At 56.7% G+C, this 11,288-nt stretch overlaps 1 protein-coding gene across 2 annotated transcripts; it reads right to left on the bottom strand.

The window, feature by feature from the left end:
• Positions 1 to 123: 123 nt before the first annotated feature.
• Positions 124 to 11,266, bottom strand: LOC148408235 (uncharacterized). Of its 2 annotated transcripts, XM_088401794.1 has the most exons (24): positions 11,169 to 11,266; positions 10,137 to 10,268; positions 9,959 to 10,072; positions 9,619 to 9,723; positions 9,519 to 9,561; positions 9,285 to 9,360; positions 8,922 to 9,043; positions 8,745 to 8,841; positions 8,588 to 8,675; positions 7,803 to 7,955; positions 7,622 to 7,719; positions 7,383 to 7,558; positions 7,144 to 7,209; positions 6,331 to 6,462; positions 6,030 to 6,262; positions 5,089 to 5,124; positions 4,740 to 5,012; positions 4,387 to 4,665; positions 3,678 to 3,776; positions 2,993 to 3,598; positions 2,658 to 2,702; positions 2,343 to 2,432; positions 2,195 to 2,275; positions 124 to 1,190 (listed from the first exon to the last, which is right to left on the bottom strand). In XM_088401794.1, exons 1-24 carry the CDS (start codon positions 11,247 to 11,249, stop codon positions 1,182 to 1,184), a joined length of 3,234 nt encoding a protein of 1,077 aa, XP_088257920.1. In that variant the 5' UTR covers positions 11,250 to 11,266; the 3' UTR covers positions 124 to 1,181. The 2 variants fall into 2 exon arrangements, with proteins under 2 accessions (XP_088257920.1, XP_088257922.1); XM_088401796.1 differs by lacking the exon at positions 7,144 to 7,209.
• Positions 11,267 to 11,288: the final 22 nt, after the last annotated feature.

Genomic DNA, 11,288 nt, shown 5'->3' with positions numbered 1-11,288 from the left:
TCCCCGCGACGGTTAGGAAATGCAACCTTTTGGCCAAATTCTGCCCAGGCTTAGGGTTCGCGGATGAATGAATCGACAAAGAGAAGAATTCGAGCCGTTCGCTACAAAAAGAAGGACATCGTGGAACGATGAGGTGAACGTTTTATTATACCGGTTACGTCTTGGACCTGATGTCACGGTACACAACGGTCGGTGTGAGGAACGATAAATATTCAAAGACAAGATCGACATACATTGAATGTGGGGTGAGTGTCACAATAAGGCGGGGTACTACAAAACGCTGTTAGTTTTTAGTCGGCGGGAGTATCGACAGGGCAAACGAGCGACCGAGCGGTACTTTTCTTTCGCAGAGTGGCGAGGCTAGCATGCTAATATCGCTAACAAAGATCCGAGCACTTGATGACATGCTTATGGGCTGGTATGTTGCGAGAGGAACTTTTGTCTAGTCGCCTGCAAATGGGCCAGTGTTCACAGACGAGCTGAAAAACAATGTCGCCGCAGCCGTCGCGCCGCTGAGGAAAAAATATCCACGGTGGAATTCCTGCTCTGTGCTTCTTGAAGGGTTTTGAAAAATGCCAAGAGCCTAACTTCCGAGCATTTGATACAACAAACAGAAAGAGCGGCGCCCGGTCGTACATCCGTGTCCCGCGAGGTGGGGAAGCCGGTCGAACCCCCCCCTCCCGCCACCACAAGGTCATAGGTTTATAGAGCGGTGTGCGTCAACGCTCCGGTTAAACACTACTGGGTGTTGAACAGCGAACGAAAAGAGCGGCGCTCGGTCGTTTGTCCGTCTAACCCCCGATGCAAGGTAACATGTTTATAAAGCGGCGTCCGTCACGCGCTACCGTGAACGCAAAGACACTTTGCCAGCGTTGAAATCAACAGCCCCGGCTGGTGACCCACAGCCAGCAGATTTGCAGCGAAGGTCACGCCACATCAACGCTGCCACGTTGGCTAACGGTTCAGCCCTTATTGCGCGGCGCGGCAACCATCTCGTTCCGGTGATCAAAGGAAAACTATCAGGTGTTAGCTGCTATGTCATGCTATTGAAATTGGATGTCCGGACAGGAATATGCACTCTGAGCGTCCAGCTAAGAGTTGGCTCGTCTGCTCACTCGGGGAACGTGAGGTCGGGTCGCCGAAGGGACCTCGGCTTTGCTTGCGTGGAGTGGGTTGGCTCTTTAAGCGTCCTGAAAGACACAGAAGAGCCACCGCGCTTGAGGGTGCTCCCGGTAGTCGGGACGAGCCCCAATGCGCCGCCGCCGGCCGTATCGGGAATTAAGCTCCATCGACATAGCCTCGTTTGTCATCGTTCAAGCGGGTAGGAAGCGTACCCTAACGCGTCGTGCGCGTGACCGCCTTGGCTTTAACGGGACAAACGGCGTCCGGCGCCAATGCGGAAAAACCATGCATCTGCGATTGACATGGTGCCAAACAAATCCATTTTTTGTTCATTTTCAACAAGTGTGTTATTTTATATATATATATATTTTTTTTTGAGCAATAAGTGTTACAGACATGACATGTCACCATGGAAATGAACGAGCCACAAGTTGTGAAAATGAAAGTCAAACTCAGCCACTTTCACTGCCTGTTCCTCTAGTTGCGCACACGCCGACAGCCATCCCATCTTAAAGAAGCGCATTTCTTTTTTACTTTGGCCCGGCGAGCGGATGTGTCGCCGCTCGTTCATTTCGCCAAGAAAAGGGGTTAGCGTCTCTTAACTCTGCGCTATTGTTAGCTAGCTAACCTGCGCGGGGCATATACGCAGGGAAGCTTTCTGTCAATGCGTTTGATTGGATTTATAGTGCGAGTGAAACTGATGGTGTCGTTGGCTGGACGCTTGTCACTCGCTGAGTCGCAACGCAAAAGGTACAGAAAACAATATCGCCGGTCTGATGACTCGGATACGACAGGGTCAAACACGAGATATGCGTTTGTCGCATCGTTTTATGCGCGGCATTGATGTTCTCGCGCGCTGAGTGTGCGCGCAGTTCGGAAGGAACATGGGCGCCCGCTCAAGCGGCGCCAGCTCTTGTAGGGTTTGAAAGGCGCCAGGACGGCCATCGCTTAGCGTTCACAGCGACGCGCTTTCGTTTCCCTGGTCCTCGTCAATACTTCGCGCTCATCTCAGATTGTCAAAGCCAGCTAAATTCCAGTTGACTGTATTCTACTGAGCTGAGTAAGGTTTTACCTGCTCGCGGTCCATCCCCGTGTCTCCGGAAATCACAATTCTCTTCTCGATCCTGCTTTCCGAAATCCCTCGGTTCGCCGTCTGGTGAGAGAGGGCGCGCGCATTGACTTGAACTGTCCTTTGCCGGGGTTCGGGGATTCTCCTTTACCTTGCTTAAGTACGAGATGCTGGAAGTCTCTGCGGTGAAGCTCTGCGAAATCAGCGGCAGTACGACCGCCCGATCCGCATCCGCTTGCCACTGAAACATCGGAAAATTGATCCCGCGTCAGCCTCGGAGTTCTCGCTTAGTCGGCTTGTCTACAAAGCACCTTCCAGCCTCATCTTCCATTGCAAAGAGTCGGTCCAATTCGGGGGGGACCGAGAGAATTCCGACTTCCCTATACTACTCGGAAAAGTTTCCGCTGTTTGTCCCCCTGACTGTTTTTACTTTCCAAACTGGCCGTGTGGTAAAAAGCGCCCTCACCGCTGGAGCTTCCGTCGTCCAAGTCTTCCTCACCATGGGAACCACCTGACAAAGACACATTAACCACTTGGACCAAAAAAAAAAACAAAATAAACATTCAGGGACGATTCGGACGCAAGGGCTTGGCTTCATTTGGTTTTCAGGGATAGGTTTCAACAGAAATGGAATGCCGGGAGAGGTTTCGCATAGAGAAGGTTTCACAAGGACCGTTTTATTCGGAGCGGTCTCACAGAGACTGATTTCACTGGAATCGATGCGCTGAAAATGCTTTTAGCATTTTCTTAGGGAAAGCGGGACACGGGTTTCTGGGGCCGGTCGTCGCACATTCACGCTACCTCTTGCGAACGCTCCCCGTCCTTGTCCCGGCCGTCCAGGTCGCAAGGGGGCGCGTCATCGGTTGGGCCTCGGGAGGTGTGAGGCGGGAGAGCGGGAGAAGGGAGGCCCCATTCCTCCCCCTCGGAAACCCCGCGGAGCGATGGACCGGTACCGGGACTGCGGTCCACGTCTGTTTTCACCCAGAGGTCCCGCTCCCGCGTACAAGGTAAGCTAGCGCTAACGCCGTCGGGAGGGGCGGCGCCAGCTCGCGGGCCTCGACTTTGTCTAACTCCAATCTCCATAGCCTCTTCCACCACGGCCTGCGCTAGCACGCTGATAGCATCTTGGCTAGTCTCACTAACGTCATCGTCACTGGCCTGGCTACTCAGCTGGTCATCATGGTCATTACAACCAAACGTATCCTGACGGTGAAGCCGCTCGGCCTCTCTAATCGCATGGCTGACTATGGCCTCTGCACTGTCGTGAGAGTGAACCGCGGGAGCCCCCGGCGGAGGCGGTGGAGGTTGGCACGGAGGCGGCCCCATAAAACCTCCGGCCGCTACCTGGATCGCGGACCCCTCGGAATCCTCTGGCACCGCCGTGACGCTCAGGACTCTCTCTGTAGTCTGGAACAGGTGAGGAGACACAAGGGCATGAACGGAGACCCAGACGCCGAATCCCGTGCCAACAAATGCCAGCAACCACCTTCACCAGAAGATTCTCTTCTCGGAAGATTTTCTGTTTTCTGGCCGACTGCAGCAAAGCGTTCAGCTCGGGAGACATTTCGTTCAACGGAGGGCTTGGCTGTTCGCGTGCACACACAGCAATGTCAAGCGTCATTACCTTAGAGTGCACTGGAAACATTGCAGACGAATTATACTTGAGGACAAATTAAGGAGTTGCCAGTTTCTAACAATGGCAGGTTAGGGTTATGCAGGGGTCAAACATAAGCATGCTGCTGCAAAGGCTGAAAAGAGAGGGCAGAGCAAAAATGATACTTTTTTTTCCCCCACATAATATAACCAAATAAGCAGCAGGAAATCAGACGTACTGTACAGTCAACCCCATCCATTAAATGCGCCAGCGCATATGCATACACGCTCCATGTGCTTTTTCACAACGCTTTTGCCAGAACACTGAGTAACAATGAGCTGATGTTGTCTGTAAGAAATTATATACATATGTATATATGTTCTTCCTACAATAGCGAATCAGGATTTGGGTGCCAAGTCCAAGCTCTATCAAAGCTCTTCGACTTTGACAATAGGTGTCGAAAATCCCATTGTACAGTAACATGTGTTGCTATGTTGGGTTGCCATGCAAAACCATACACATGTACCGTATAGCCTAATCGTAGCCAAGCATTGCGCTGCCGAGTATGGCGAGCCAGCAGGGGGGCGGGACTTGCACACACCTCATCCCGGGGCCATCCGCAGATGTTGGGAGTCCTCCCGTTTGCCCCGGGAGGCGTCTCTGCCCGACTAATGAGGCTCGAGTGCCCCCCGGTGATGACGTCGTCACCTGCGGACGGCCTCCCTCGTACCAACGTCTCTTTGCCCGCATTCCAACGTGTCACATTAACGTCGGAGGCGAGGGCGACAACGCTCGCGGAGGCGGTATCGGAACTCCACCCCAGAGCGACGCTCTTCTCTTTGACTTGTTGCGGAGGTGCCTGCTTTTCAGTGAGCCCGCCCTGCCGGTATGCGCGCGCAGCACGTAGGTTCACTGTTCTTTGACGGCGTCCGGACCCCTGACCGCGAGCCTCACCTCGTCCGCTTCCAGGGGTTCGATCATCGGAGAGTCATCGAGTCGGCGAACGGGCGACGCCGCCAAACGCTTTTCCCACTCGGTCGGTCCCTCGTCTTGCGCCCCTCCCTCTAGGAAAGAGCGCCGCAGGTCGCTGATGGCGCTCGCCGCCTTCACGGGACTCGACGCCGTTTCCTGACGGCGAGGCGGGGAGTCGCGCTCGACTGACGGCGTGACGCTCCCGGACGCGGTCATCCGCCGTTTTACCTGATGGCTTTTTAAAAAGTCTTCCTCCTGCTCAGACGGACGCACAGAAAGACAAGCTCAGGTTTCATCCACGCATTTAGTCGCTTGTCATCATCATCATCACCTCAGATCCTGTCAAGTCTCCATCCGCGGTCTCTGTCTGAAAACACAAATGACTGAACGTGAGCTGCTACCGTGGTGACAGCTACCGCTTCACGACGTCCTCTGAAGCGCTTCTTACTGGGGGCCACAGTGGGCTACGGGCAGTAGCCGGGGTTCGCCCTGGACCCGTCGCCAGCCGATTGCCGGACACCAAGGACAATTCGGCGCGTTTTCCCGAGAAACCGGAATGCCCGTGGAAAAGCCGCGCGGCCACGGGGCGAACGTGCAACCTTCGGGGATCGCTAACCCTTCCACCACTCGCTGCGACCCGTTTCCATCGGGTCTATCCCGATTCCCGTCTGTGATAAACTGCAGCCAACTCCGGACGACTTGACTTGAGGTACGACGGAGACTCGGCCGGCGGGCACGCAACACAGCATGCGGTATTTATGCTACCGTATACTGTGCGGGATGTTGTGTAAGCGTCTCAGCAAACGCTACGCTCACAGCGATTTGCGTGTTTTCCGGCTCTCTGTTTCCACCGCACGGCCGCCCTGCGCCTCGCGAGGCTTTGAGGACGCGGCAAAAGGTCGGAGTGCTGCGGGAGGAAAAAGCGACGGCGCATCATTCAGATAACGGAGAAGCGGACGGTTCGGCTCGGTAAGATGAGGAGCGTCGTCGGGATTCCGTGTACATAACGGCCCCGACCCTCCCCAGGACGCCAAACTTGACTTGGGAAAAATTGAGGTTTCGGAAAAACGAGGGTTGAATTCACAGAGGACCCTTCAGATCGCGGGCGCGCGGCCAGGAGTTTGCCGCCATGGGCCCCGGCTCATCCTAAGCCCGGAAAGCCTGGAAAGGGAGCGTTACGGAACACGCGTGGACGGCCGCACGGTGGGAGATGAGTCGGAGACAGCGTCGGGAGTACGGGTGGGCCCGTCCTCTCCAATGGGCCATACGCACATGTTGAAGCTTGTCGTCGAGCTGCTCCGGAGTCGGCGGACTGTCCGACCCCGCCGTTCCTTGGCTCCGCTCCGCCTCCCGTTCCACCTCTTCTGCCGCCTCGAGCTCCAAACCTCGCGCGACCTCTGTCACCGCCTCTCGCTCCAAACCTCGCGCGACCTCTGTCACCGCCTCTCGCTCCGCCTTTTGCACCACCTCTTGCTCAACGTTCGCACAGTACCGCGGCTCCTCAGCTAGCATCAAACAAAACAGGAGAGGATGACCAAAAGGCCGTTGCTTTGTTTCACGCTCGTTCACTCACTTGGTGTATATGCTCCCTCCTGATGGGTCCCTTCTTCGGGCTGCTCCTCCCTCCTCTTTTCGGGTGTCGCTGTGGTGATGAGGTCACTGACAGTGATGGCCTTGGACACCATATACAGACCCGTTCCCATGTCTACATACACACACACACACACACACACACACACACAGTGTGGGTTGTCCAGTAGTATGCTCGGCAACACGTTCATCAACTCTTCTGTGGTCACAGTCCGCTAAAATGCAGCCGGTGGAAGCCGGGGACACATGCAAAGCATCGAGAGCGGCGGCCGATCTGCTTCGACGCTGGTCGCGAGCCTTTCCTCGTAACGCCGCCTCCAAAAGGGCAAAATATGATGATTTGGATGCTGACTTCCCGCGCGAGGTGCTCGCGTTCGCCAGGTGACGGAGCCCCGTCAGAGCGCTCTCACAACATAAGCTTCCGTCCGCCTGTGCTCTTTACACATGCCAGGGAAGGCGCGGGCGGACATTCCGCACGACGTCCCGCAACCGCATGATTAGAAGCGCCGTGACAGCGTCGCTCGGTTGCAGCTTCCGTACGAAACCCCGGACGGTCATGTTGGATGCCGCCGTCCTTTCGTGTTCGTGCCGTACGGCAAACATCGCATCCAAGGGCGAGAGGAAACTTGATTTTGAGCAGGCATTGTCAAAAAAAAAAAAAAAAAAGGAAGGAAGGAAAATAAAGGAGGCGCGGCCACCCGCGAAGATGACCCAGCCGATTTCCCGCAGCCAATCGAAAGCTTACTAAGGCGGCCCGTTGTGACCGTGGCCAACCACGGACCAGATTCCTCTCTACCTGTTTGTGCACTTCCAGCGATGGCTGGAGAGCCATTGAGGGAGGATGCGGGCGTCCCGCTTTGAGCTGAGGATCAATCAAAACTCCAGTCACTGACATGGTTTGAAAAATAAATCGATGAAAATCTGAGCGGTCAAAACGAAGTCGCTATCTACAGCCTCAAAGGATCCTTTGCTCCATTTCTGTGTCTCTCTACAAGTCGCTAAGGAAAGCGCGAGTGCGGACCGGAGGCGCCATACCTCCATCCAGGCTGCGACTCAGCAAGTTCCTCTTGCTGACGCATCGCGGGAAATGGGGCGCAGGTCTGGAAATCTGAGCGCTGGCCCTGCGGGTCTGGATTTGAGTGCGACCGCTGTAGCGGAACTTGGAACCGAGGGAGAGGAAACGTTTGGGAGGTTCCTCGGGAGAGACGAGTCTGAGAAGCAGAGAGGGCGGGCCTGAGTCGGGACGCGGCGGTCTCGGAGCCGAGTCGCCTTACCTGAAGAAGGAGTGATGCTCCACGCAAACTTTCCACAACCTCTTGGCAGCTCTGTGGTTGAGCAGCTTGAAGGCAATGGTCGACTCAAACTGCTCAAACTGGGCACAAAGGAGCACGTCACTTCTCGAGTCGGCTTCCTCAAAGAGAGGATCCCTAAGCCCAACCCTCGGCGGGCCTTCACCTCTCCGGGGCGGATCTTGATGTAGAAATTGTTCCTTTTGTATGAGATCTTCAGGATTTTTGGCCACGAAAACCGGTTGATTCTCAGCCGGTCTCTGTAGACCAGCAGGCCGCTACTGCATACGCCCAGCATGATGGCCACGCCCTCAGAGTCCTACGCAAGCACACCCCGTGCGAACAGTTGGCGAGCGGGCGTCGGCGGTCTGTCGGGCGCCGGCCCGCGAACGCAACAGCGAGCCGATCGACCGAGACGAACGGTGCCTCGTCTCACCCGGGAGACGAGCGGGCAAAGCCGCTCGCCGGAACCCGGTCGCCTCAAAGCGGACGAACGTACGAGACGGCGAGAAGGCTCGTCAGAAATAGCGGCCGGCCCCTAAACCTTGGGCCCCCGCGAGCCCGGGGGCTCGGTCTTAGCGGCGCTTCCGCCTCGCGCCAATCAAGCAAGAGGCACGTTGTGGGAAAGCCAGGCCGCCGGAGAACACGCGCCTCAAGTCTTTGGGGAAGGGGACCGAGCCCCGGCCGGGAAAAGGCTCTGCGCGCAAAGCCAAAACGCTATGAAGGGAGGCGGACAAAGACAACTTTGGAGGCAAAGTTGCCTTTGCGCCCGGAAAGAAGCGGACGCGATGGAAAAATCAGCGGGTGACGCGCCGGGCGCCGGAATCAGGAGCAACGACGGCGCGTCGCGTGTTGCCGGGAGGTTCGGAATCGCGCAAAATCTTCAAAAGGAGCTTGCCGCAACCAGGATACTTCTCAGCGTGAAATATTGGTGCGTGTGTGTGTGTTTACCCTGGCGTGATGAAGGTCAACTCCATACATGGACAGTTTCTTGACGTTTTCCAGGAAAAGCATCTCCGCTTCCGCCGGCGTCATCCCCCTAACGACAATCACAGATGTTTGCATCGTCTCTGACGCGGCTTGAGAGAAATCAAATCTGCATTTGAACCTGTAACTTTTGTGAAGCTCCACAATTTTCTCCTCCATTTGTTTGCTTTGGTTTGGAGCCAAGCAAAGTTCGCTCACGTAATCGGAGCCGCATTCATCTGAAGGAAAGACGGGTTGGAGGGCGGGGCGAGAGGCGCCAGCGCATAGGACGGGCAAGGGGCAGAACGCGGCGCCTCACCCGCGTCGTAGTCCCCCAGCTCCGATTGGACGGTGTAGGAGCCCAGGACCACGTGAGTGGCGAAGGAACACGGGAGGCGACCCGAAGCCACGTCCTGCCTGAGCTGCAGACACAGGAGGTACCTGCCGGCAGGGTGACACGGGCGCCCGCGCTTGCTTAAGCGTTTTCGATCGAGGGCCGTTGCGCGCTTTGCTGCTTTTTTTTTGCCCGACGATCGAGGAACACGCCCCACTCCGCCTCTCCTGATGGCGGCTGCTATGCTGCGCCCCTTAAAGCACTAGATACTCGAACTACAGTCAGGAAACGCTCCCCGGCATTCATTTTCATACGCGGGTAGACGGACGGACGGCTCGCTCAAGTTACCTGGTGATGTCCTCGGAGAGCTGGGCGGGGTCAGGGGGGTAAAATTTGACGTTGAAGGAGAAATTCCAGGGGAGGCCTGCAAGCGCGCGCAAACACACACACACTTGACCTCGTCACCTCTGACCTCTTGGAGTTATGCGGTAGTCCATTTTCACAAGCGTCGAGCCTCGATTGCGAGGAAAAGACGCTGGCAACAGGGCGTCGTCACGCTCCGCCCCCCAGAGACTTGCTCACCTCTCAGCTGTTTCTTCATCTCCTTGCCGGGATCCAGCCAGTTCTAGGAGACAGACTTCATTTGTCGGAGGGCTCAAGGGCGGCGGGCGAGCGGGCCTACCTTGTTGTTATCCGCATCTCTGAAGGACAAGGCAAAGTAGTCTCGCTCCAGCAGGTTGACGTGCTCGCAGACTTTGTCCAACAGCTGAAGACCGCGAGCGCGTTTCTGCACACGCGGCATGCGCCGCCGTCAATGCGCCGCCACCGGCCAAACTTACATTGCTTTCGGCGCGGGAGCCGAGCTTAGAAAGTCATCGGGCGATCCCAGCGCGGGGCGATCCCAGCGCGGGGCGATCCCAGCGCGGGGCGATCCCAGCGCGGGGCGATCCCAGCGCGGGGCCCAACGGCTCCGAGGCCACGGACCATTTGCCCGCCCGATGGAGGAATCGCGCCGCGCTCACCTCCAGCGTGCAGCCGAAGACGGATCCGTCCAGCAGGGTGACTTTGGTCCGCGCGCTCCTAAAGCTCATAGATCTTCTGACGGGAGGGGGAACCGCGCCTCGGCCCTCCCCTAACTGAGCCGGCGGGAAGTCACGTCACCTCGGCGCCCGCGTGCCGCAAAGCGCCGCCTTTCTTTACCTGCGTGGGCGCGTCCGCTTCTGGCAGGGACCCGGCCCCTCGCGTCTCCCGCCGCTCGCTTGTCATGTGGACCGTCGTGGAGAGAGCGGCGAGTCGGACGGGCGGGCGACGCAAATGAGGCCAGAGGCGCTTCTGCGACGGAAGCGGAAAAGAAACGCGAAGATTGGTTGCGCGTACGTCGATCTTTTGAGCCTCCGGCTGTCGTGCGAGGGTCGCCGTGGCAACGCTCGAGGCAGGGATGGAGATAAAGAGATTAATTGAATGTGCTCTGTTTTTCAGTCCGGCGAAGTGGGTCAGCGCGTCCGCGCCTGTCCGCGCGTGCGCGGCGGGGCGGGCTCCGAGGGTAGCAAATCGATCCCAAACATTTACGCGAATACGGCCGACCCCGAGCAAAACGACGCGAACGAAACATGGCCGTGACTAGTTGCCCATCCGTCGATGCTCTCGACTGCTCCGCCCGCGTTAGGACGAGGGTGTTTCAACTATTCCGAGGTTCGTCAAACGTCAAGGGATTTGCTCGTTTCTTTTGAACTTTTCCAAAAAGTGACGCTTTGGGTCATGCGGGGGTTCACATTTCCGAACATGTTTGCAACACAAAGCAGGTCTCTCTATTCGACCGAATATTGGCTTGTATTAAGGTCAAGGGAAAAACGTGCACGAGCTGCACGCGACTGCACTTTTCCCAGATACGAGAGAGCGTTTTTGTGCGTGCGCGAAGCTCGTATTTCCCGATCGGCTTTGAATGCAAACGATTGTAGGACTATCCTGCGGCAGGGAACCGCCCGACGGGATCGGCCGGCCGCGTCGGCAGCGCAGCGCTGCAAGGCGCACGGCTGCGGCATGATGAAGCGAGTGGGGGCGGGGGCGCAATTCACACTCTTCGTTGGCTCCACGGGCAAGAATCAGGCGGTTAGCGCTCACGCAACATGCAAATAGCATCCAGTAACTAACACTCTGTGTGTGTGTGTGTGTGTATATATATATATATATATATATATATATATATTCGAACGTTTCGTTTTCTAACCTTACCTGCCGGAGTCCTCTTCGTCGTGGCCCTGGACCAGCTTTTTCCCTCCCCCGACCCCCCCTCCCCTCCCCACTCCACGTCATTACTCTGACGCAGCAACGTCATGACGGGCGGGGGTGGCT

Source organism: Hippichthys cyanospilos, chromosome 19 (assembly GCF_059441005.1).
Source record: "Hippichthys cyanospilos isolate Australia breed blue-spotted pipefish chromosome 19, RoL_Hcya_1.0, whole genome shotgun sequence".
Lineage (NCBI taxonomy): Eukaryota > Metazoa > Chordata > Actinopteri > Syngnathiformes > Syngnathidae > Hippichthys > Hippichthys cyanospilos.
This window is presented reverse-complemented; position numbering and strand designations above follow the sequence as displayed.